Source organism: Lonchura striata, chromosome 6 (assembly GCF_046129695.1).
Source record: "Lonchura striata isolate bLonStr1 chromosome 6, bLonStr1.mat, whole genome shotgun sequence".
Classification (NCBI taxonomy): Eukaryota; Metazoa; Chordata; class Aves; order Passeriformes; family Estrildidae; genus Lonchura; species Lonchura striata.
The window spans coordinates 21,899,475-21,926,807 of NC_134608.1; the positions used below are offsets into that span (position 1 = coordinate 21,899,475).

A 27,333-nucleotide genomic window follows, 5' to 3' on the forward strand; every position below is an offset into this window, starting at 1 on the left:
GGAGGGCGGGCCGGCCCCGCCCCGGCCACCCGAAATGGCGGCGGCGGCCCTGACCCGTGAGGGTGGGGAGGATGCTTTCCGACGCCTCTTTCGCTTCTATCGGCAGCGCGACGCGTCCGATCTGCGGGGCGTGGTGGACTTCTCTGCGCCGGGGGGCCAGGTAAAGCTGGGCTGCTTCTGCCCGTGCCCCGCGGCGAGCGGCTCGGAGCGCGTTCCGCCCTCGGCGCGGTGTCTCTGCGCGGGGCTGTGGCGGTGCCGCCGCAGTCTGGTCTCTCCACCTGCTGTTTCCTTTCGTGCCCGACGCCGAATCCCTGGCGCCGCTTCGTCTCTGTCTAGAGGACGCCGCACTCGAACTCTGAGCCTCTTATGGGTCCCTGTGCTGGTTTAACAGTGAGAGCGTGACCCGAGCGGGGCAGCTGGGAAGGGCCCGGGCCCCTCTGCCCGCGGGCCCCAGAGCTGTGGGGAAATGCCCGAGGGCACAGGGTGCCTGCAGCCGCCCCTGGCCAGCGCCATGCCTAGTCACAGATTTGCTACTTTTGCTTATATTTACTTTCATAATACTTAATTAGCTCCCTACACTGCAGTGTAGGGGATCTTCAAAGCCTCTGCAGAGCCACGTGATACCTAAGCAGCAGAACGTATGGACACAGAAAACGCCGCGTTTCCCTCTCGGGACGGACACTGTTTCCTGGGCCTGCTAGCCCCTGTTTTAGCCCTGAAATACCTAGCTGAGCTGGAATCAGCTTCCCCTTCCTGCGCTGCCTTCCTCCCAGTCAAATTTCTTCTCCTTTCTCACGCCTGTATAATAAATGCTTGGCTTAGTCATCAGGATGAGTTCAGCTGTTACAGTGGGCTGGGGAATACAGTCATCAGCACAGCTGAAAGTAGTAGCCATCATAGTAGTTTACCATGTCTTCAGTGATGAAGAAATGATCCTTAAAACTTGTCTTCTGTTATGTCACCTCACAAAAGAATGACACAAATCTGCTGAAGTGTTGTTATCCAGGGATTTTCTACTTATGAGCTTATGTCAAAAAAAGGAGTGAGTAATATAGTTAAAATGAAACTTTGCCTAATTTTTAATGTTTCAATGCTTAGTTTTTTTCTTTTTAGCGTTCTATTAAGCTGTTTGTTTTTCTGTCTTTTTGGTCTATAATTTTGCTGTTGCTAATGAAACACAAAACCTGGCCCATATGAAATTGTAAGAGGCCTTAGAATTAACCAAGGAAGTTGTTAACATCTCAGCCTTTCTTGAGCTTGCGGGAGTCCTGTATATGGTAAAGGATTACAGCATTAGGGCTCTTCTGGGAAATTCAAAGTATTTAAAAACATCACAAGGATCTCTCTTCTCTTAATATGACTCTTTTTTGTGCCTGTTACCTTCTAAGATCAGGTGATAACTTACTAGTGAAAACATCTTTTATTCCTCTTTCCACCAGGTTAAAAACATCTGGCATTTCTCTTTCAAGACCTACAGGCCAGGCAGATTGGCCTAGATACTACTGCTTCTTTTTTCTCAGAAAACTGCTTCATGCAGTTGAGCTCTTCAGTGAATGTGGCATACCCCATCTCTCATGTTACCAGGCTTATTTAACTGATTCAGTATGTGTAATTCTTCAGCTCAGAAACACCTCCTGTTCTCCAGAAGCCCAGGCAATAGCTGGTGTGGAAGCACGTTGAGCAGGCAGTGAGGTGGCAAAGTTTTGGTGAGAGGATAAGACTTCCTGGGGACACTCTGTGGACAGGACTGTGAAGTAAGCTCAAAGGCTGGCACTCACAAAGCTGCTTGAAAAATTGGTAAAACTGACTATATTGCCAAAAGATGCTGTCCAGCAATACCTCAGAGTTTCTTAGAAATTCTATGTATGTAATTTAGTCCTGTTGCTCAGAAAATGTTAACCATAGCTCTCAACTGCAAATAGATTGATTTACACATGTTCCTCTACAGAGGCTGTGTGCAAAGGCCGTATTTTGATATGCATTTTAAGACTCTTGCAGTCTCTGCCTGTTTATTCCTATTGTGCCTGGCCATCTCTTTCCTTATATGAGCCTGTACTTTTCCACTGCTGCATGGAGGGCTGGACTGGGGAACTAAGCAGAACAAAACCAACTTGATTCTGTCTTGCCCTCCTCAAGACACTTCCCTGTCCTAAGGGAAGAAGGGAGTTGGATCACAGTAGAATGAGTTTGCTGCATTTTTTCCAGCAAATGTTAGCTTAAATACATGTGTTATTGTTACTTAAGGGAGTATGTCAAGGAAATACATCTTGCCAAGCCTTGAGCTGTTGATCCTGCTGTTTGGAACAGAATTGGCAGGATGGCATTCAGAATTGACAGAGTTTCTGTAGTCCTTCATATCCAACATCTTTGGTTGCTTCATTGCTATACTGCTTATCCTGCTGTAAATTAGAGATGAGAATAGTCATCTACCCTATGGGATCATGGGCAACCTGTATTTGGAATGTTGTTTGAAAATACAAAGTGTTATAAGTATATTGCTCTTTAATGGAGGTTGATAATTACCAGAATGTTTTATAATGATGAGGCTGTACTGTGGAAATGGACAAATAATAATGAATTTTTTCTCATTGGTATATATTGTTTGGGGTTTTTTATGAGTGGGGGACATCTCATCCCTAGATAAAACCTGTAAGTACCTTTTGAGTCTTATGTTCTATGTGTTCTGGCTCTGTTCAGCCTGTCCTGGTCACAGCTGTTTAGACAGTAGTTTTGTGGTACATTTGGCATTTTCACAAGAGTTACCTTCAAGCATTGCAGCACTCTTCCTTTTAGATGCTCTTTTTGGATGAGTTTTGTGTTTCTTACTCTTTTTTTAACCAGATCTATTTTATTTTTCCAGGTGTTCAGATCACAGCTCAGTATTTCTTCAGTCAGTGATCAAGATGCCTACAGAGCAGGATTACAGCCAGTTAGCCAGTGGAAAGCCTATGGCCTCAGTGGGTATCCAGGTAGGTAGCTCTGATTTCAAGAAAAGTTAAACTCAACCTCATTACTTTGAATTCATGTAGTTTCAGTCTTTTTTTTTTTCTTGTCCTGCCTGAAAAAGCTATTCTGTTTTGCCTAAGTGTAATTTAATGTTGTTGTAAGTGCAGGAGGACGAACAAATCAGCTAAAGAGTGGGTGGGATACAGCAATATTTATGAAGGTGAGAAGAGCCAGTTGTTTCACAGTGAGATCAGCCAGACCGTAGCTCATGAGTGGACTCCTGTTGCCTTTGGCAGAGACTTTATTTCTGTAGAATCTGTTTTTCCTCAATATACATCATGCTCATTGGGTACATGGCTGAAATTCAGTAGTTTCACAGTTGAAGTGTGGCATCTACTTGCCAATGTAGGACATGGACTACAGTAAGTGAATAAGAACCTTTTGGCCTACTCAATATGCAGAGTAATTTCATTAGGCAGGTTATTTCAGAAGTGGAAATGTGTTTTAGGTTTGCAGTTTACCTGGTATAGTCACAGAGAGGTATTAGGTTGGAAGGCACCTCCAGAGGTCTAGGCCAACACCCTGCTTAAAGCAAGATGAAATTGGAAGTTAGATCAGGATGCTGAGAGCTATGTATGGATAAATTCTGGAAATCTCCAAGGAGAGAGATTGCACACTCTCTCTGGGCACCTGTACCAATGTTTGGCCATGTTTTTTTCCTAAATCTCATATCTAATAAAAATTTGTCTTGCTGTTACTTGTGACTGTTGTCTCTCAATCTTGCTGTGCACATCTAAGAAGAATTGGGCTCCCCTCCTCTCTCATGCTGGTGGGTGGTGCTCACCAATACCAGGATGTGTCACTAGTCCTCACTGCTGCTCACAATTTGTCCTCAAGGCAGCCTGGCCTTGGTTTGGAGCTGCTTTTGACCCTTGGGTCATACTGTGGCATGGTGTTATTCTGCCCCAGATGCAGAATTACATCTGTTGAACTTCTGAGGGTCTCTTTAGCCCATTCTTCATTTGTCAAAGTCCTTTTCAAGGGCAGCACTAGCCTCCAGTAGATACACTGCTGCCCCAATTTAGTGTAAACTGTAAGTGAAATGAGGATGAACATCCCATCATCCACGTTGTTGATGTAGATGTAGTTATCTTTGCCCCAGGATCAAAGAATGTAGCTCATAACAGCTGCTGGTTAGACTTTGAATCATCAAATCACTATTCTTTAAACCTGGTGATCCATCCAACTTTTGCTTACCCTTTCAATTTGCCCAAAAAATGTATGGCTCCCAGTTTGGCTCCAATGGTGCTGTAAAAGGCCAAATGGAAAACTTTTCTTAAGCCAAGGTAAGCATAATTTCCTGTTTTCCCCTTGTCTGAACATCTCACTCTAGCGGGCAGTAAGGTTGGTTAGACAAAATTTGCCTACCATGCTCTCTGTTTCCAACCACCATGTTTCTAGAAGTTGCTGCCATGAAAGTTTGCTTTGTAATTTTATCAGGGGTTTTGATAAGGCAGATGAGTTTGTAGTTCCCCAGATCCTCCTTTTTTCAAGAATTTTTGTTTGATTAATTATGTTGTTTCTCATGTTTCTTTTCATTCATTGGGACCTCAGTTTCTCTGTGGGTTGCTTTGAAGCCAGCATACCACTTCTGAAACTGAAGCAGCCATGCTACCCATCTGACATGTTTAATACACAGGGAATTGAATAACTTCAGGAGAAAGGCTTCTGTCTCTTCTTGCCTCTATAAATGTTTTGTTCCACTTATCTGTCATATTATAGCTGCCCTCGCTTGGTCTACTTGTCATTTACTGTCTGTCTAAATGTCTTTCTTAGTAATTACATAGGGGGTGTGGGGAATCACAGGTGTTCCACTTAACTGCATTTCTCTTCTGCTTTGGCAAGGGAAACCTTTTCCTAAAATTAAATACAAATACATTGATAAATTAGCTGTCCTGTTTAGAATCAACTCATGTGTGGACTTGTGGAGAATAGTGTTCTATCATTTTTCAGCTACCTTTATCTGGACATCTTAAAACAGTAGGAGATGTGTAACCAGCTGTCCCAATAGCCTTCTAAGTGAAGTAAGAATTTTTTTAGTTTTCCTATGAGCGAATGGAAAGGAAATAATTTAGTTTTGTCCCCACAGTAAGAAATGAAATAGAAGATGAAGGAGTCTGGGTGAATTTCTATTGTGGTATCCTAAGTTCTGTGTGCAGCATGTGTTGCTGTCTTTGGGTCTTTGTAACTGACACTTCTTTTTTATGAGCAGTTTTTCTTGTTATTAGACATCTGCATGTCTTATCCTTCCTTTGACTGAGGTTGGAGACCACTTTTGTTAGGTGCAAATTAATTTGTAGTACATACCAAGATAGTGCTACAGTAAGAGAATTGCACCTGCCTCCTCAGGGCAATTTCTTTTAGTATACAGATTCACAGAGAATAATTCCTTTACCCTTTCCCCCCACCATCTTTCAAGGGCAAGAGGTTCAATTATGTTGTCTTCAAAGTTTGTCTGTGGTGTTCATCAGTCAGTTCAGAAAGATTGCTACAGAAATACTTCTTACTCTTCTCCCTCCTATGTGTGCAAGTCACTGATTTCTAGCATTATTAGTCTTTGTTCTGTGTTTGCACAATATTTTTTATAATAAAACTTTGTAACTGTTAGAAATTCAGTTTCTGCTTTTCTTGACACAATAAACATAGTAGTAACCCACCTTTTAGTTGTTACTGCTTTTGTAAATCTAGACCAATCTAGTTTCTTAAGAGAAACCTAGGTCAAGGAAGGGTTTGGAGAGACATGAGCATGTTCTAAATTTGTGAGATAAAAGCCATAAAATCTGGATTCTTGTTCTCATCTCTGCTTGGAACTTAACTCTCCAGGCTTCAATGCCTTCATTAATACCCAGGGATAACATAGTAGAGTGTAATTTCATGAATGTGTAGTAGAATGCTTCAAGAACTGCACATCAAAAGCTGTAGACAGGAAGGGCAGTATTATTATTCTGTTCTATGCAGATGCCAACAGAAAGTAAATATAATGCTTCTTGCAAAGCAACGTCTTGTAGCCAAGCCTATCAGAAGGCTGCCATAGTCTGAAAGTGCAGGGAACAGAGTGGATGACCATACATTATTAATATACTGAAGGCATTTTTTCTAACCAGTTACTTTAATCTTGAGTCTGTGAGGTATGCTGGCAAGTAGGTCTTTTTGTGTTTTTATTGCCACTTTCATAAGGCCACAAGGCAGGTTTGTATCCTACTGAGAATCCTAGCTTTGCTGCTTCTTTTTTCACCTATTTTTGTCTCTTGTTAACTTGATAGGACTGAGAAGTTCAAAAAGACACAGTAGGCCAAAACCTTAAAACCTCCTTTTCCTTTGTTCCTCTTATACCCTTATCTCTCTTTACATGTGGATTTTGTGTTGGTGAGTCTTATTGAATTGACAGTCTTTGAGAGAATGCCTTGATTCTCAGAGTAGGTACAGTGCAGATTAATAGCATCTCTCATATGGGCTGCTGCTTGAACCCTGCCTGAGGTGCCTGGCTAAATGAATGTGCCGAATAGCTGCATGTTTATTTTGTTTTGTTAATTAACAATGCCTGCAAAGTATTCACAGTCAATAACAAGTGGTTCAGGATATCATTTGACTTTCATGCCCATTTCTGAGTGTAACCATATAAAATGCAAATATGGATACAACCAGACTTACCTGGAAATAAGCATGATGAAAAGGGGAGGACACTTTACATTAGTAGACACTTGTTCAGCCCAGGGACTTCTTTCTGAAGTAGCAGTAGGAAGACAGTATGAGTTCAGAGACAGGAATAAAGTTAGTTTAAAGCATAGAAAAACTAGGCCAGAATTGCTTTAACTTTGCTAGGTTTAAGAGAAAAGTCATGCTGAATAATTAAAAAAATAAAATTTACTCCAAAACAATTCGATTTCCATGGTTTTACTCCTTTATCTCCTGTAATCAATATGCCTTACACAGCTATGTCCTTTATTGTAATTTTTGTTTGGACTAGTGTTGACTGCCCTCTCTGCCTCCTACCTTGTGCCACCATTTGTTTTTTCTGAAAAAAGCCAATAAGTTTCAACTTAACTATAATAGACTTCATCAGCTGATATGCACAGTTAATGGTTGTATGTCTAAGGGTTTTTTTCACTACCTCTGACTCCTATCCTTTGCTCTAAATTCAGAAAAAAACCCTAGGGAAACGTCTAATCCTACTTTGTCTCCATCCTCTCCTTTTTTCTTTGTGGTCAGGTTTTATTTTCATACCAAACCCTTTCCTTCCTGGCTGCCAGCGTCACTGGGTGAAGCAGTGTCTCAAGCTATACCCTGAGAAACCCAATGTCTGCAACCTGGACCTGCACATGGCTCCTGAGAAGACCACTGACCTGTGGGGACAGAGCAAGGAGCAGCTGAGGTAAGGCCACTATCACCTTTCATGGTCAAAACTGATGGAGCCAGATCTCACCTTTGAGAAAGTCCAAGAAAATTGAGCAAGGAAGGAAGCTGAAGAATATTGTGTATTTGCTGGCAGAATACAGATGATGTCAGACATGCCAAGTTAAAGGTGGCTATTTCATGGCTTCATGTGCATCCTTGCTAATTCTCTGCTTTCATTCTCAATGGGATTCTCGAGTGGCATATTGTTCTAAAGGCATTGGTGAAATGCTACGTAGTAACCCTGACTGATGTGATGCTTGAAGCTTGCTAAGCTCAGCTATGAGAGGAACCATGAAGGTTTTCTCTAGGCCTCAGTTTTCCTGAGATCCTTTCCAAAACTCCCCACTAATGGTGGCACTTCTTCCCAGTCTGCTCTTAGATCCAGTACGCCGTAATTGAAATGCTGTTAGCTGTACTTTCTTGAATTTCTCAAATCTAACAGTTTCTGTGTTCTTATTTTTTAAAGTGTTTATTTTGGTTTGGTTTTGTTTCTGGTTCTTCTTAATTCAGCATGACATTGAATTAATGGTATTAAATGTACCATTCTAATGGCAATCCTGTTTAATTGGAAAGATTCCATCAGGTTCAGAATTCTGTGGGTGATGTAGCTGCCTTTCCTCTACCTGATCTGGAATTTAATGGAGAATTTGTCCCAGTTTTGAAGTCAAGTAGAAAGTTTAAAAAAAGGAAAAGTCTTTTAAAGCTTGAACTTTAATACATATAAAACAGACTTTACAGTACACAATCTTTTAGCTATTTGGATATTTATCGTTACTTTATTGATTTCACTGCTCATTTTTCATAATGATTGTTTTGTGTGATGGTGCAACTGGAGTTCTCTACAATGCTTATCTTCCACCTCAGTTTCTTAATGAGGTTGACCTGCAGAGATTTTTCTTCAAAAAACGTCTTGACATCTACAAGATATAGAATAGCAAAAGCAAGATTGGGACATCTAATTGTTTGCACCTAGGAGAGAAGTTACACTCTCACCTGTATTTTCCAGGCTCAGTCAGAATTGGTTACAGAAATGTAGACACCATTTTTGTGTTCTATCAAGATTAAAAAATTGTTCTGTGAAAGGATTGTGCATTGTGCCCAATGGCTGAAAAAAGTGGGGTACTGTTCCAGTTTGCCAGGCCTCTCCCAGCAGGACCTCCTGTGTGCAGAGAATGATCAGAGCAGAGGTTAATTTACAGCTGCATCCAGTTCATTTGAAAACAGTATTTAGGAAAGTGATGGCTGGCAGAAACCCTGGCAATTTTCTGAAGTACTTAACCTGAGTCTTCAAGTGACCCAGCTGCTTAGACCTAGAGGCAGTAGATGGAAGTAGCCAGCCTCTCTAGTATCAGGAGTGAAAGCATTTTGGAGAGGCGAGAAACATGCTTATCTAAAAAGAGGTCTACTTCCGAGATGGGTTACAACTTCAATGCTGTTTAAAGCCATCAGGATAATGCATGCATGTGCTTGGGTCATGGCTTATCTGCTCTTTTCAGGATGCAGGAATCACAAGGTAGGGTGAATTTATACAATTCTGTGACATATGTGCTATGCTTTCCTCACAAAGTGGAGCCTGCGTATTTTCTTCAGTGCTGGGGACAAAATCATAAAAGGTAATAGAACATTCCCACAAGGGAGATATAGATATACAGATATATAGGTATGTCCATCCTTGTGTATAAGGAAAATGATGGAGGGGTTTTGCAGGTAAATCATTACCAGCAAATAAAGAAACAAGGGATCTTCAGACCAAAGCTCCCATGCTGTTCAGTCTTTTTCTAACATAGTTATACCAGACCTTTTCTGTGCTTTCTTGTGGGACCTCATTGTTTCCAGATATACATACTTTTCCCTTCTCAGCAATCACATATGAAATCACATGCAAAATACCAAGTTCTGGGAAGAAGGACTTCGCACACACATTTGGGTTCTTGCTGTTGCACAAACTCTCTAGCACTGTAGCAAAAAAAGGGCCATTTCGAAAGGCACATGCTAAAATTTTTTCATTATGAGCGTTGTTTGTCAGGTGAAAGATGTACAAGAACAAACTGTGTGCTCTCCCTTTTCTAAATGCTGTGTTGCCTGCTTGTGGGCTACACAAATTGTTCCAAGCAGCATGTATTTGACAGTTACTGTGTTGGTGTTTATGGTAATTGCAGTGCTGTTAGCCTATGACAGATGGAAAATGGAAAGACTATTTTCAGTAATCAGTGAGCTAAGAAAAATTACTAAAGGTAAAGAAACTTGCCTTTTACTCCTGTTCCTGGTTTATCTTATGAGCTATCAGGATGGCATAGTTGAAGGGCAGGAACAAGCTGTGTATCCAGGTAGAAATGCACATTAAATGCAGATGTTTGGCTGTGACTTGACCATGGCAGTGCAAATATCAGTCTTTTTATGTAAAAGAGAGCATGTCATGCTGAACTAATGAGGCTGTAAATGAGAGCGAGCCGTCTGGTACTACCGTTTCTCTTCTGAATATATTTCCCTTTTCTATATTTTTCTTTTTTTACCACAACATGTGACTTGGCTTGAGAAAAGTATGCTGAAATTGCTGTTATGAGTAGACATAGATGTGTACCTTCATTTTTCTATTTGTCACTAACATATTTCTATCTGATTTAGTTACTTATACCCTGTAACTTTTCAAAGGCTTTTCCGTAGTCTGTCCTAGAAGCTTCTCCTTGAAGCCTCTTCTTGCTTTCATCATCTACAAGTAAGAATGGTAAATTGGTGTGTGGGTTTAGACCACTCAGCCCCTTTAATTCAGGGTTGTCACATGAGAAGAACAGTTCTTTGTCCTGCATGGCAGTCTGGATAAGGGGACACCTGCAATCTAGACTTCTTGACACTGTGGTCACAGCTGGAGAAGTCTTGCTTCTTACTGTGAGTCAGCCCATCCTAAGGAAGTTTTATCAAAGTACCAAGTAGTAGAACCAACCATCCTTTGCAATATTAGGCAGCATGCTATGTTTCACTGTTAGGCAACTCATTTTCCTTTCTTGTAATTTTCCATTAAATGCCTAGAATATTTTTTCCTTGAATTTGAAGCTTTCAGGTCTTCAGATTCTGGTCTTTAACTTTTTGGTGCTCAAATACAACTTGTTTAATTCTGATTTCTTAATCTGTGCTATTCATTGTGTTTCCATTCGATAATCTCTTAGATACCATTTGAAAATACAAGCTTTCATACTGACCACACTTGGCAGTAGGCCCCACAGCTTCCACACGTTCCATGAACTAAATTTTCAAGGTCTTTGGAGGAAGAAAGTATTGGCACTGAAAAAAAATAGTTGAGCATTGGTCAGTTTTAATAGCATTGGCTGGTTTTAGTAAGCTGTGAAATGGATGAGTGAATCTCATTACTGTATGCTGCACTGCCAGAAGACCCCTCAGAAATTAACACATACCCTATTTATTTCTGTTTTGTCTCTGTAGAAGGAAAGGTTCCAGTAAATGGGAGCCCAGGAGCCTATTGGAGAAGCTGCGCTGGGTGACCCTTGGTTACCATTATAACTGGGATACTAAGGTATTGAGATTAAATTCTTCTCCATTTTTCTTAGCCATAAGAACTCAGAATGGCAAACAGAGAAGGACATAATGGAATAAAGACAGTCTTGAGGACAGGCACTAACAAACTGTGCTTTTAAGAACATTTCAATCTGTATTGCTTGATTGTGAAGGGTTTAACAGCAGAAGTCCGTTGCTGCATTCTTTCCTTGGAAAGTTAACATGAGAGCATACACTCAGCTCTAAACCTACAACTATTCCAGGGTAAATGGCATTTTTACCTACCAAAAGGGATGGTTACAAAAGCATTGCTAACTATTAAGCTGAGTGTGACTTCAGGGAAACTACCCTTTGGTGGGGTGAGCAGGAACAAGAAGAAACTGCTGCTCATGTGATTTGGAACTTTAATGAGCCTGAACCACTATAGTGCATTCTTACCAACTAACAGCTGTTGTGAGAATCCTGATCAAAATAAACTTTTTTTCATGAGACTGAGATAGATGTAGGCCAATAAGCACTGGCAGAGTGAATATGCATTTTATCTGTATATAGCAGATAACCAAATCTGCTTGCAGCCTTTTATTTACCAGATCAACCTGTTATTGGATGGCCTTAATAAAAGTTTGGTTATTATCTTCCAGTCCTCTCAGAATGCCTTATGGGAGAGAGAAAAAGTAGGTTTGCAATTGATTTCTGCTTGTTATTAATGAAGGAATAAAGATGCTAGTTTTGGAGCTCTGTTGATGAGCTACAGAACTGTCTTTCCATTGGCAGCTTCAGGTTGTGACTGAGAAGATCCTCAGGATGTTGGTAATAATCTTACTGATTTCAGGTTTTTCATCTACGTATAATGATTAACTCCACAATTAATTGTATCTCTGGCAGTCTCAGCCTAGGCCACAAATTTAATGGTAGGTGGTAAATTTGCTGTGATTCTGCCTGTGTTGTAGTCGTTTTCTAGGTAAATGTGATGTCCTTCAACACAACTATCAGCCAAGGTTTTGAGTTCTTTTTCAATATTTGTTTCTAAGTGTATTTGCTGCTCTGATGTGTTGGGTGTGGCTTTCTTTTTTTTTCTCCCCCACCCCCGCTCTCCTTCTTCCAGAAGTACTCAGCAAATCACCACACTCCTTTCCCCTCAGACCTTGCATTCCTATCAGAACAAGTGGCTGCAGCCTGTGGGTTTCGGGGTTTCCAAGCCCAAGCAGGGATCTTGAACTACTATCATTTTGACTCTTCGCTGGGAATTCATGTGGATGAGTCTGAACTAGACCATTCTCGGCCCCTGTTATCATTCAGGTGAGTCAAGGAAAGCGCACTTGAGTATTATGGAAAGATCAGTGGCTTTTTTCCTAGGGTTGCTTATGGTTATAGGAAGGCAGTATGATGTAGTTTGCTAATTGGGTATATAATCTTCACTCTCAGAAGATTTGAATAGCAGAAGACTGTAGGTCAGGGATATAGGTTTTTCCTTAAGGACTGCTTAAATAGCCTGGATATAGTGCCTGGACTGAAGAGTTCTTTTGCAGACAGCACATTTCTGTTCTAAAGCAGCAGAGTGCCAGTTGGGTACTGAAGAAGTATCTCAGCAAAGCTTCAAACCTGGCAGGGCAATTGCTCACACTGTGCCTATCCTGAACCAGGTCACTTAGTCTGTTTGCCATGTTTTCACCTAAAAGTTGTTCTTAAGAGTCCCTCTGGTTTTTGTGATTGCTTGGAGTGTTCTTGATGAAGGAATTTAACTACTGATATTTTTTTACTGTACAGAAAATTGTTCTCTACCTGAATTTGTTTTCTCTCTCCATCTTTATACCATTTCTAGTTTTGGGCAATCCTCAATATTTTTGCTTGGAGGCCTGAAGCGGGAGGAGGCCCCAACAGCAATGTTCATGCACAGCGGAGATATCATGGTGATGTCTGGCTTCAGCCGCCTGCTGTACCATGCTGTCCCCAGGGTCCTCCCCAACCCTGAGGGGACAGCTCTGCCTTCGTGCCTCAACCAAGCTCTTTCTTCAGACCTTCCTGTTGGCTCAGTCATTGAGCACAGCTCTGATGAGGACTGGCAGGTGTGTGCCAAGTACCTGCAGTCCTCCCGCATCAACATGACTATTCGACAGGTGTTGGCTGAGGGTCAGAAATTTCCAGAAGAATCTGGGACAAACGGAAAGAGCCAAGCGCCCTCTGAAGACAGTTATCATGAGAACAGCAAAGCCAAAAGACATAAACCAAACAGAGTCAGCTGAAACCAGGAGATGATACTGACATGGACCAGACAGGCAATCTCCATATGGAATTAGGAACTGGTGTAATACTGGAAGTCACTTGTCTGTATTGCAGTTAATAAACTTGTGCAGAATAAATGTAGTCCTTCTTGCTATAATAAATAGGTAGGAGGAGAAAAAGAATTTAAAAGGAAAAGAAGGACTGGGACTCAGGAGATTAACTCTATTGGCATTTTGTTGTAAATGTTTACTGCACTCTATTTTGTTTAAAATACCTGTATGTCAGAGAACTTTAAGCTTGGTTGAGCTTAAATGGTTTAAGCCTTTGGTGAAGCTTGGTTTAAGCTTTAGGAATGATGCTTATAAAGTATTTTGAAATTATTGGGAAGAGAGTGTTAGTGGAAGATACATAATTGTTATGTGATAGAGAATCCTGTTGGCTTGTAAAGCTCAGTTGAAGCTGAGTAACAAGTATGAGTATGAATGAGAATAGGGTGCTATGGGTGTAAGACCTACCTGCAGCATTTTCAAGATAATTACTTCTGCAGCAAAAATGGGTTCAGTGGTCAGAAACTGGCAACTCCCTCAAGCAGCACCTTGCTGTAAGCTTTATATAGTCCTGTGCTCTCCTTTGACCTGTTTGCATCCCCTCAGCTGCAGCAGAATCTGCTTTTATGAATGGTACTGAACATCTTATCTCATATTTTAGAGAGAAACAGTTGGGAGTGATAGCTACTTAGAATATCTAGGACCTCCCAACTGGGTCTCCTCCCAGTAGTATGTGACTGAGCCCAACATGGCCATTCTTTCAAAACTGCCCTCTCCTAAGTGCCTGTGTGTTACAGTTCTCCAGTCCCAAGCTAGCACCTGTAAGGAACAGGATGACTTGCAAATAACAGTAACGAAGCTGTAAATTAAGTACCTAAAAAATGAATCAGTGACTATCTCTGTCACACAGAGATAAATATATTGAAACAAAGAAAAGCACTAGTTTTTGTGCTAGATCTTTTTAAGATTCAGACCTTCCTATCTACTTTTTAATGCAGTTTTAATTGTTTGAGTGGAATGCACTATCCCTGGGGTATTTTGTTGCATTTTCCCAATGAATAGACTTACTTGGTTTTAAATTAAAGATCTTTATCAGTTTTGGGCTGGCTATTTTCTTCTTTTCTTTTTCTCCCTGTTAGTTGTTCCATGTATTGTTAATGCTGCTGTATCTCTTGTGCAGTACCCTCTAGGCTTCTTTTGGATCTACTCCCTCTGCAATCTGCTAGCTCCTGTGGAGGAGCTCTGCGTATGTCTGCAGGGCTGCTTTGCTTTTGGCAGTTCAGGGTTTGTTGGGCAGTTGCAGAGGGGCGTTGCCTGCAGTATCAAAGTCCAGTTTAATACATACGTGACAGCTTTTCCTCATGGGTAAAGTGTCTGGTCTGCTTATCTCATAGGAAGTGAATGTGTGTTTGCATGCAATTAATTCCTTATGCAATACTGCAAGGAGTTCCAGTAACTGGAGGTCTAAAATAATCAGATATGAGTTTTAATGTTTTATTCTGTGCTAGATGTGTGTCCTTTCTGTAGCCTGGCCCTGGTATATTTACAGCTGAGCCCTAAGAGAGTGAATATATTATGCAGAGAGGTTACAACATGACCAGAAAGGAAAGTTGACCGAGTCAAGCTCAGAAAACAGCAAAGCTCCCTTAGTGGCACCTGAAGATGGAGAAGGATGGAGAGGAATATCCCTTTTCCTAACTGAGAAGGAAGCAAAGATTGTCCAACTCTCTCATCTCTGATGAGACAAGAAGGTGGTGAACAGGAACTGGTTTCTTCATCTCACAGGCTAAATTGTAAGTCTATGGTTTTCACGTCTTTTGTTCCCTATAAATGTATAATATATGACAAGTAGTCATTTATTCCAGGATTCATTTGTTCCTGTGATATAAGGACAAAAAAAGCATACTGTTTACCCTCTGCAGTTAAAAATTGTAGTAAATGCTGTAAACTACTGATTGTAATTGGTCATGAGAAGTATCCAGTCCATTGAAGCCGTATGTTTAGATGTGACTGAGTTGAGAATTTGCTTAGTTAGTTGCAGTCAAGCTTTTTATCTAATGCCATTGTAAGACAGCCCTGGTCTAATTCTGTATCAGACACTCAGAAAATGAAAAGTCTATGACCCAGAAATGGACATATGAGAAATGATCCAGAAAAAAAAAGTATTGGTGTACCATAAGAAACAACAATAAAAACAGAGAATTTTCTGAATTGCCAGCCTAGCAGGATTATTGGTTCTTTGAGCAGAGCAGAAGGGAGTACAAGTGAGCAAACCAAAGGACTTCTGCAGACTCTGCAAACTGTGCTTCCAGAATATAATTTCAAAGAGGCAGTAAGTTGTGGGAAGTAGGCAGGGAGTAGGGTTTCATCCAGTCATGTACTCATTGACCTATTCCACACAGCTCTCAGAGTCTGACATTTGCACCACATTTGCTTGGGATTGTGATGACGCAAAAGAATTTTTCCATAGCACTGATGAAATATTTGTATCTATAGGTACCACAAATAATTGCTTGTGTTCATATAGGTGTGTGCTGAGATAATCTCTGTAGTTTGTAATTCCTCTGAGGGAGAGGAGGGAAAGAACAGGACATCAGGACCAATTCTGCAAGAAAATTTATGTAATGAGTTGATTACAGGAAGGTAAGTATGTGTTTCTTTCAAAGCCACCTGGAAATGAAGCACATTGTTTACCACATATACACTGTTCATTATGTGATCTGTAGATAAAGCTAGCTGTCCAACAATTGCTGCTTTTTTTAAAATCAAGAATAAAGGGAAAATAAATCTCCAGTTAAATGAGAAAGTTCAGTGGGATGAATACTGGAAGCAGAAGAGGAAGCTGCCTGTACAAACGAAAAATTTTCAGTCCTCTTGAGAGAACTCTGCTAGAATAGTTCAGTGTTACAACTGGACTGCTGGCTGGTGCCCATGACAAATTTACTGCATGCTCCATGCTACCAGACAGTAACTTATGGGCAAGGTCTTCCCTAAAGCTGTGCCTGCTGCTTGAATGATTCTGATCTTAGGTATTTTTCCTTTCTTTGAGAGTTTATTGACATTTTTTCCTCACTGTTTCACAGCAGATATTTCTACAGATGGCAGTAAGGTGCAGCTAAGCTCCTCTATTTCGTTGTGTGCTCTGGTGAGCTAGTAGGTAGAGAGAAGCAAGTGGCTAGGGAAGGAAGCTGGGTAGGGACTGCCAAGACAGCAGCAACATCACACTGCCATGGCTGGGGTGAAACTGGCCAGAATCTCATGTAGTGCAGACAGCAGCTCAGATCTGTCTTGTTCTATTCATACTAGTTATTCTCTGCATCGTACCTAAAACAGGATAGATTTAACACAGAAAAGAGACTTGCTAGGGATAAGATTGTCTTCCACTTAATTAGGATGCAAAATTAATTGAGCAATAATTCAGTGTGCTCTAAGCATACTTTAGTTCTGATGAAATTGTAAAACTTGCCTGAGTCTGAACATGTTACCTCAAAAAATTAACAGAAGGACATAGCCTGCAGACATTAATAATACAGAAAAATATGTTGATAGAGGCCTCAAAAGACCAATATATAAAAGGCCTTTTTTTAGTTAATAATCTTTAGGGAAGAAGAGACTTACAGAAAACCAGTGACAGTGACAGTCATCCACGGTCTGCTGATGCCGCCATAAATCCTAATAACCAAAGCTGGTTGAAAACAGTCTATAGCATAAGGTTATAGATATGGTACAAGGGGGCACAAGATGTATCTGACACAAGTTTAGCGCAGTACAAAGTAAGTTTAATTATTTATAGTCAGCAAATAATAATCACAAATACCTTAATAAAACCATTTTTCTATGGTTTTGAACAATGAATTGAACAATGACTATGTTCACATGTCCTCTGGTAAAGTTGAGGTGAGATAAAAGTTGCCACTCTAAGTAATAGCTTTGCTCATACAAGCTGTTTTCTTGCATCTTCATCTGGACAGAAGGTGAAGGACCATAGATAGAAATGGTGGTTGAAGGGGTCTCTGGAGGTGTTTAGTCCAACCTCCCACTAGGAATTAGTGCTGTTGTCTACATGACACTTAGAAACCTTCTGTGATTGAGACCCTTTCTTTCAGTAACTTGTGCCCAGTGCTGGCATACTCGCCTTATGAAAAATTTTCACCTGAGCTTCCAAGGATACAACCTCTATCCATTCTCTCTGCCTTTTTCTGCCCATCTATTACTACCAGGAGTTTCCTTCCACTTTCTTTGTGACTTTCCTACAAATAATTGAAGTCTACAGTTAGACCATCTCCCCTTGGTCTACTCTGAGCTGCATGGAAGGACTCCAGGAACCACAGCATTTCCCTATAGGTATGTGCCCTGGACCCCCACCTTCCTTCACTTTAGCCCTGTTCAGAACCTTGTCTGATTTCAGGTGCTGCCCCACTCTCTCTGCTAAGTCTGGTTTTTGTTACAATTAGGAAGCCAACAGCAAATTGCCCTTAAATCCTAGTTCCTAAATCTGGTACATGCATTAGATCCACTTTTTTTACAGTGTTTCCTAAATTAAGTATTTTTTCCTACCATCTACATCATAATAAAATAAAAGTAGTAGTTTCATGAGGTGCAGAATAAATGAACCATAGTCCCCTATGGATTTTTATTCCTGAAAATTTGAGTTGTCACTGAAGCTTTTCATGCAGATGAGTACTTATATGTGATATTTTCCTATGTGATGTCCCCAGAGTTTAATACATGCACAGTGCACCATTTTCCTGACTCAGGATTTTTATAGGGTCCCTCTCCTCTAACTGGCTACCTACTACCTGCATGAACTTTGTTTGCTGTGAAATGTATCTAATTTAATTAAAATAGATGAACAGGTTTCAAAGTTACTGGAAAGGAATGGAGGACACACTGAGTTTAACACATCCACAAGCCATAAAAACATGCTTTCTTCCTTTAGGAAACCAGTCTCAAGGATACTTTCATGCTCTTAATGCAAGCTGATCTGGACTTCTGGAGCAGGTCCTTCTCTGAAGGATTCTGCTCTTGACATCCCAGAGAGAAGAGAAACAATCTGGAATAACAGAGTCATTTTAGTCCAGTAGGCACAATCCCCATCTGGTTCCTGCAATTATATCACCCCCCCCCTTAGAAGAAGCTGACTGTGCACAGAGACTGAAGTTAATCAGCTAAATGCTTATCTCTCCAAGATGGTAAATAAATCTCTGGAGTACAGCAGGGAGTCAGACCTGATTTTTATTTGAAGCTATGGCTTGTATTCAGATAGGCATAATGGAAAGTACCACTTCCACTGGATCAGGGGTGAAAGAGAGAGGGGATAAAGTCTTGAAAAGACTGTAGTAGCTTTTCCTCTTTTCAGAATAGAGGTGTTTATTCTTCTGGATGAGGAAGCAAAAGCTTTAACCTTGTAGAGACACTTCCCATCTTGATTTTTACTCAGTAGAGATTATTCTGTCTCTGACCTTTTCCTGTGGGGCTGTTGAATGTCTTCTTCCACAATGTCCCCATGTGTAGTGGACTCTCCCCTGAACTTCTCTGTGTAGCCTGACCCTTTCTGTCCATGTAATCATGCATCTCAGCACTGGGGTTGTGCTCTCCTTCACCATCACTCAATGCTTATTCCTTAATTCAAGAGCTCAGTGCTGCTGCCACCTGCCCACACTACAGCTTTTCTAATCTGCTTTGTGATGTCAAAGTTCTTCCAAAGTATAGGTCCAGGACCATTAGACCCTGGAAGTTTAGAAGCAAGGCCAGTTTATAACAAAATGTGGGGAAACTGAAATAGAGGCAATGTGAGGTGGTATTCATACTTATGTGTGGAAACGGTGCTTTGGGACATGGTTTAGTGGTGGACTTGGCTGTCCACTACAGCCAAGGTTAAGGTTTAGGTGTTAGGTTTATGCTTGGACTTGATGATCTTAGGGGTATTTTCCAACTTAAATGATGTTATAAGTCTCTGAGGTACAGTGAAACACTCTCCAAATACTCTTGTTGAACTACGTATAAAGAGTGAGTCAGCCTAGAAGACATAAGAGTCTCTTTCTCCTCTGATGTTAAGAAGTCAGTATTATACATTAACTTTTAGCTTCCTTGTAGGTGAATTTAAAAAACTCACTCTGTATTTACTGAGGAAGGCCAGAAGAATCAATAAAGGCCTTGGCTTTCTAGAGGTGATCATCTCACCAATCATTCCTTCTCTGTTCTGTGCTAAGGGCTTAGATAAGAAGATTTTGTTTTTGTTTTCTTTCTCCTTAATGGATAGGTTTCTTAATTAGGGTGGGGGAAAAATGACTGCAATTTTGTTGTGGCAAATTAAAACCAAAATGAAGTGGCAAAGAGCAGGATCTAAAGGGAAGGGGGGGGCAATCAGAGACAGCTATTGATTTGGAAATGATTGAGTAGCCAAAAAAGAGCACAGAGCCTGAAAAGGAGACTCATCTTTCAAAGCACTGTTCTTGTTGAAAACAATCAGTCCAGGCAGAGGTGTTGGTTGATGCTAAGGCTTTGGAGTTAGATTTGTTTCCAGACAGAATTTAAATTTTGGAAAGACTCACTGGTTCATAAGGGGAAAATTCTTAGACAAATTCTGAGATTACGAGAACTAGGAATCACGAAATAGAGCTGAAAAAAAGTAAAACTGAGTGGAGCATCAAGACATTTTCAGCAGTAACAAAAAAAAGTTTGGAAATAGTTTCTTCCAAGGACAAAGTGTCACTGCTCACCACAGCCTCGGCAGGCAGAGAAATGGAAAAAAAAACAGACACTGAATATGAGACAAGGACTAAAATCTAACACACCCTCACTACCAGATATTGAGTAGCATGTACCATCTTTTCTAAAACAGAGAGAATTTATTTGGCATCATCTTATCTGGTCCCAGTGGCTGAGATACAACTTTCAGCCACTCCAGTCAGTACCTTTTCATTTTCACTGGCCTTTTCCCCCTTTTCAGACAACATTCCTCTAAGATTAGAGTCAGATGTTAGCTGGACCTTTTGTCATATATAACCAGCACCTGGAAAGGCTGTTGGAGAACTGCACCAATCTTGTGATGACTGGTTTGAGTTTGTCAGCTTGTTCTCATTGCTGTGATGAAACCTGACTTGGGAGAATTGTTGATTGTCAAATGTCTATGACAGGTCAGGAAGATTTTAGCAACACTACTGCAAATAATCTGCAGCCATTCTAAACCCTGCTGAAGGCTGCACACAAGTAAGCCTCTTTTCAGTCCACATAGCTGAAAACACACCTCAGGCCTTTTTAAAGTAAGGCTTTTGTTCCACCTTGTAGGAGAACTTCTGTTCTTTGCAATGACATTGTTCCATCCAATCTTCATCACAAGGCAGATGACAAATTGGCATCCCTTTTGCTTTCGGCTTAGCACGTACCTTAGCATGTCTTCTAGGAGGATCTGCTCCATGATCTTCCCAGGCATAAAGGTGAGGCTCACCAGTTCTCTACTCCCTAGACTTGACCTGTCAAATATGAGTATAGGTATACGATTGCTTCCAAGCCTTTTCTGGCCCAACAGTATAATTATGCTCCAGGAGAAATCTGTGTTTGGTATGCTGTTTTGATGGTTCAGCATTTACTTGAGCTGAAAGTGAAACAAGTCTGCAGGTAGGTCCTGGCTTGCTTAGGAGTCTTAAGCACCCAAGCAAGTCTTGCATAGCCTTATTACTACCACTGTCAAATTCACTAGCACTTATTCCCTTGTCCTAGATCAAAATGATAATGAAGAAATTAAAGGAAAGAAATATGCCAGGTGAGCAAGCATAAAGAAGTGAAGATATGGTATGCTATTTCTGTCCCTGTGGCCTACTCAACCCCACCTGCAGCTGCAAGTATCACTGCACATGATTCTGGAAAAGCAGAGGGGCTAAGTGCTGAAGTCTGCAATCTTTGGTTGGACATATGTTTAATACTTCCTTTCCCTGAATTTCACACTAGAAATGCTTTTTTTTTCACATGCATGAAACCTACTGAGAAACCATGGGTCCTATCTGGAGAGAGACTGTGCAAGTATTGTGTGTTTTGATTCCATGAAGATTATTTTCTGCAACAGAAAAGTGGAAGAGAAAGAAGCATTAGTCACAAACATGCTTAATTGAGATCTAATAGCCAAGGTCAATGTTCAGCCCAGAATAGATAGCAGAAGCCTCCTGTGATATATTTTTGTGATGAGAAGTTCATAACACACAGACTGATCTATTATTGGGTTTCACTATGAAAAATTTAGCTATCTCCTGGAATATGCTCAAATCTATTTTGCATCATTTCCTTGCTTTTTCATTTAAAAATATCTTTCCAATGAGACCTCATGACCATGCAAATTAGCAAGTCTGTGCTGTGTGGAAAGATTGCTGAACCTCCACTGAAGTGCAGCTATTTGTTCTCTTGCCAGCCCTCTGCAAGATGACAATACCCGTTTGTCATTGTCTAGAATGCTTTTCCGTGATTTAAACAAAAACCCTTACAGGGAAAAGATAAGTACTCAAGGGAAGATGCTGCAATGGGCACATTAGTGAGGAGAAGCTCTGGACCTTTGCCTTGAGCTGTGTTTTGCATCTCTGCAAAATACCAGTGCAGCAGAAGTGGCACAACTTACTTCCTGGTCTACAGCACCTCCCTGGTTTCTTGTGGTACTTCAGCCTACAGGACCAGCATAACCATCTCCTTGGTTTCTTCTTTCCAGCTTTTTCACATGGGGCTGTGCAAGATGCATCAGTGTTGCTTCCTAAACCAAGCATCTCCAAACATTTTTAGTCCACAAAACCTTTTCTCCTTCAAGTTTTCCTCACAGACCACAAAGTAACTATCTCCCCAAGCCTCTGAGAACACAGGAGAAATATGCTTTATAATGGCCTCACAGATCACTTAGAACTAGAGAACTGATGAAAGAAATGTCTTCTGAAGATGAAAGGAGTAAGGTCTCTGAAGATGAAATACTGAAGTCTTTGAGGAACACACCTTAGTAACTGTGGTACCTGAAAGATGCAGCTGTACTTTCCTTGCCAGGAAGACAGCATAGTACATTATTTGATCCAACTAAGTAAGAGCAGAGAACATGTTCCATGTGGGCACTAAAAGCAAGTGTGAATACACTAGGTGCTAAAAGGCCTTATGTTCTGGTGCACATTTGTCTTTTGTCTGTCCTTGGAGTGAAACATGGATGAAAAATCAAAACTCTACAATTCTAATAAAGATTTGTAGGGACGGTATGTTTTTATTACAGCACTGGATGCATGTGGGGACTCATTGCCCTTCAATGGACATGTGTACCCTTTAGAACTCCTGATCTTTTTTATTACCCTTAACTAATTTCTGTATGTATTGAATTTCACAATAGGTTCATGTATATTCATTCTGCTGATCTTGTGTTACACTTACAGCTAGTTACACTCATTCTCAGTTTTTGTCAGAAAATACAGAAAGAACTCCTGGATCACTCTGCAATGTCTGTTTCAAGGATCGAGGAGTCTTTCTTATCTCTTTAGTGTGGAAATGTGCATTCTTTCTCCCTAGCTGGGGCAAATTTGCTAGTGCTGCAGTTACCAGACTAAACAGCATATTTCACTTCTGTTAGCAATCTCAAAGTGGCACATTTCACCTAAATCTAAATGGATTTCTACCCTGTTAAATTTTTACTCTGTCTCAGGAGTCTTGCAGTACCTGTTGCTGGTGCGCTCCAAGCTCCTGGTGGCAGCAGGATTGGAGTTGTTCACCATGATGCTCCCTGGAGCACCTCTTACAGCACAGGTATGATGTCCTCCAACACACAGCTCTCTCTTCACATGCCTAAGGGCTGGCAGCTGGCTCAGACCTCACTGCTCCTGGGGACACTGAGTAGACACAGTGCAAGAACCACACTGTATCACAGTAATTCGAATCACAGCCCTTCTGCCTATTACTGCAGTAGGCACCAGTGTAGGAGGTGCCCAGACAGTGGCCCCTTCTACTGAAAGAAGGCGTGTGCAGAAACCACTCCATATCCTGATGTTTACCATTCTCCCAGTCTGGAGATGGGGCAGGATGGTCCTCACCCTTTCTGAAAAGAGGGAGAGAGTTTGGGGGTGTTAGAGCAATGCACAAATATTATTGCTGGGAAGCCTGGCATCTGTCTGGGAGAGGAGTGCAGTCACCATCGTAATTCTTCACCTCATTTAACTGCCAAGTGACCTCGTGTGGGTACTTGTAGCCATTCCCAGCACAGCAACCCCCTGCCCACAGCTACACAACACATCCCTGCTGAGCAACACCACTGTCCATAGATCATATACAACATATATGTGCTCAGCAATTCACACTCCTTCAGCTCTCTCCCCCTCATATCACCTATGCCTCTGGATAACAACACTGTACCTGCTCCTACAACTATAGGTTGTTGTATGTCTCTACTGCACAGACATAAGATGTGCAGGGGCTCTCTGGGAGCACAAGATCAGCACATGCTTAGCCAGGCACTAAAAGATGCACCCACCCTGTCTCCCCTAGCCTTGCCACCACACAGCTCTTGTGCAGTTAATTCTTAGATGCATTTTGTTTTCATGCTGTGGCATGAACAAAGAATAAATTCAGCTCTGTCCCATTCATTTTCCTCTGCTTCTGGCTCAGGGGAAAAATCCCAGAGAAGCAGATCTGTAAGGAGAAGCCTGAATGCCTCTCTGCAGAACCAGCTTATGGGAAGCTGGTGCTCCTGAGTGCACCTTGCTGCTCACATTTCTTGGCCAGTAACTACAGGAAATCAATCATAGTAGTTTCTCCCAAAGCACCATGTGGATCCCTGCAGGATCTCCAGCAGCTCCAGCTGGCAGGGTCCATGGGAGTCAGCAGGCACAGACTTGGTGAAGCCTCAAGTTCCCATATTACATGGCGTTAAGTGTAATTTTCTGCCTTGTGCAGTGGTGAGTTTTAACAAGTATGTATCAAAGGCATGCAGTCAGGAATGGCCCATGACTGAGGGTAGCAGTCACCTGAGTCTGACAGGGCTGCTAACGACCAAGACCCATTTGTTACTGCTACACAGCTTGTGTGCTCTATTCACGTTGCCAACAAAATGCTATTAGAAGTGCTTCAGGCAAAATGTCTCCCTTGGAGAGCTAGCAGGGTTGCCTGCCCATATCCTTTTGGACCTTTATTCTTCTTTGTAAATCTTTCAAGCTTGATGACTTCAGCTTTCTTTCTCCTGAGGTCCCCTACGCTTCCTAAAAGCACCTCAGTGTCACCACCCTCAAGCCTGAATGCCCTAATCTGAGTATGATCCAGCTAATACAATCAGACATCTGTGTATGTGTGAGGAGAAAACTGAAATGAGATTTCACCACCTGACTGCCCATCATTTCTGGACAAGATATCTCCAGTTCTCTCAGGACTGCTCACAGTTGCACATCTCATCCTCCCCTATCTCCAGGAAGTGACAATTCACTTTCCACCTTGCTCCCCTCCCATCCCATCCCCATCATCACTACCTGCACACTTGGCTGTGGCTGATCTCACACACTTCCAAAGGCACTGGCCCTGCTTTTAGCCCTGCAAAGGAGGTATGACCCAGGCAGAGCCATGGTGCTTGCAGAGCCCACAGCCAACACAGCTGGGGCTGCTCCAACCCAGAGAAAGCACCTAATGCCTGAGCACACGCTTCCCTCTTATGGCCATGCCTGATACAGCAACCACGCAGGCCAACATTTTCACTGGAGATGTGATTTGCCTATGAATACTTATGAATTTCCTATGAATTTATACCTATGAAACATTTCTCATGGTTTCCTCTCACACTTGTTGGACACAGACATGTCTCCCCTGCAGTCGAGGCTCAAGCACAGAGCAAGCTTTGTAGCCCTGTCTGGCTGCTGCTGAGCAACACACACTGTGAGCAGTGTGAGTGGGGAAGACATGAGTGCTCAGTCCTGCCTGCAGCATCACACTGTCTCTCTGATCAAAGGCCAAGTATCAATCCCTGGTCCTGGTAGGTTTTCCCTCTTGGGAGTGTACAGCCTCGAACATTTTTCATTTCCTCAAGTTAAGTATGTCTTTTACTTCCTTTGACTTTGAAGGGCAAGTTTTTAACTACCTAGCTATGGGTAGTTAAGGGCCCTGTTAAATTTCTCCTTTGCCCCATTTCACTGTATGGCAAAGTCTCTCTCTTATCTATAATAATATGCTTGCCAAAAGGAGAGACAGCAGCCTTCTGTTTTCCTGTATTGACCTTTTTCTCTGAACTGAACTTCAGATCCTTTCTGTGCTCCCATCACCCCTGATATTAGATTTTGTAATTGAAAAGCAGTTTGCTGCACAAATGGGGTAGTTTCCCCTTATATCTAATCTATGGCTACCTTCCTCCAGCAACCAGTTCAGTTCACAAGCTGAAAGAAAATTTTCCATGGGATAATTTTCTATTGGATGACTTGAATTGACTCTCTCTGCAAGTAGAAAGTTTGAGCACTAAAAAAAAAAAGCTCCTTTAGCCATGTCTTTTGCCAACTTGTCCATCTTCTTTCTTCACTAATTTTTTTCTAAAGAGAGGCAAGAAATAAGAACCTGCAAAACTGCACTTGGTACTGGAAAGGTGGCAAATTGCTCCTTTCTTGCTCTCCAAGCTACGGTTTGATCACACTAAGGCTCAGGTAGCAGAGCCTTGTCCTCAATGTCTTTCTTCTCTGCAGTATGCTGTCTTCTCATGTGCCACCTTTGTAATAGCATCAGTATGGATGATATTGAAATGAACAAAAGGATGAAATGAAAACTATTAGAACGTCATTTTCCAGGGAACACCACTTTTAGTTCTGTTGTTCTCCCAGGAAAAGGTGAATAAGGAAGAACCTGTCCAGTCTCCTGCAGTACTAACAGCACAGTCAGAAGCAGCAGCAGTTATGTTGCCCTTGAAGTCAGCCATAGCAGTTTGATCATGCTCTGCTGGGCTCTGGGCTCTTTACCAGAGTTTCACAGAGCACTCTGCAGCCACTGAAAAAGTGAAACCACATCTGCTCTGAACCTGTCAGGGTTGGAAAGAGGGTAACTTCCATAGTCTCAATAAATAGGTCCAGATCCTCAAAAATATTTAAGCACCTAGAAAGTAGTTAGAAATTAAAATACTATGGGCCCTGAGGTCCTAATGAGGATGTAGTTATATTGGTATTCAGTGTTTTTGCTGATATAGCTGATGGGGCTCAGTAAAGTTCTGCTCAAAAAGACCTTCATTCTGCTGACATAAGCTGCCTGCACACAAGGAGGGCTTCACTGCTACAACTCTGCTGCTACAGCGATATCACATGCATTTACATGTAAATTAGGGCTTTGTTGATAATGCACAGATGCAGCCTTTCATTTCATCCTGGATGGGGAGGGGAGGTGGGGACAGTCATGGTCTCGCTACTGTCATTTTATGGACTAAGAAAGCAAGGCACAAACCAAATGAACTCACGAGTTCAATATCACCCAACATGGGTGTCAAACAAGGCAGAGATCCTGGTCATAGTTTACAACCATGGGACTGTTTTACTGCAGAGAGGGGAAGAGAAGTGAGTCGTCACTTGGCTCATAGAAGCCTCACCATTTTGTGAGGTCCAATTCCCAATGTGTTTGTGTTTGAGTTTGAGATGGAGGCATTAGGAATGAATGCACCAGGGAGCCCTGAACATAAGGCATGGATGCTTGTGTAGATGCACCATCAGAAACTAACCTAAAGACCTAAAGCTTCTAGTATGCTGCTCCTCCACTCACCAACCTGAGTGGAACCAGGCATGAGTAACAAAGAATGTCCACGGAGGATGGGCATGAAAGCTGAAGCAGCATGGGTGATTTACTACACACCACAGGAACCAAATATGAGATCAGAAGCTACAGAGGTTACTTTGCTTCCAACTGGTGCCCCAAGTAAATACAGACTGACTGCACCTCCATTCTACTAGTAGTCCTGTATCTTGACATCAGACCCTGTCAGGCCATATTTCCATTTACAAGAGGCAACATAAACCAAGAATGATGAAATAACTGATCACATTTCAGCCAGTCATTCCCAAACATGTCTCTCCAGTCCCAAACACTGCTGTACTAAACTATGTATCTGACATCGATACAAAGTGAATTGCATGGTAGGACCAATTTTTTTTTTTCCTGTCAAGGTTAATTTGTATCAGCTTCTCTCTGTGGCAAG

The 27,333-nt window shown here is 41.7% G+C and overlaps 1 protein-coding gene across 1 annotated transcript; it reads left to right on the forward strand.

Annotated features, from left to right (window-relative positions):
- The first annotated feature begins 1 nt into the window (after position 1).
- Positions 2-15,398, forward strand: ALKBH1 (alkB homolog 1, histone H2A dioxygenase). The gene is made up of 6 exons (XM_021542831.3): positions 2-160; positions 2,861-2,969; positions 7,216-7,378; positions 10,840-10,930; positions 12,017-12,210; positions 12,734-15,398. Exons 1-6 carry the CDS (start codon positions 35-37, stop codon positions 13,152-13,154), a joined length of 1,104 nt encoding a protein of 367 aa, XP_021398506.3. The 5' UTR covers positions 2-34; the 3' UTR covers positions 13,155-15,398.
- Positions 15,399-27,333: the final 11,935 nt, after the last annotated feature.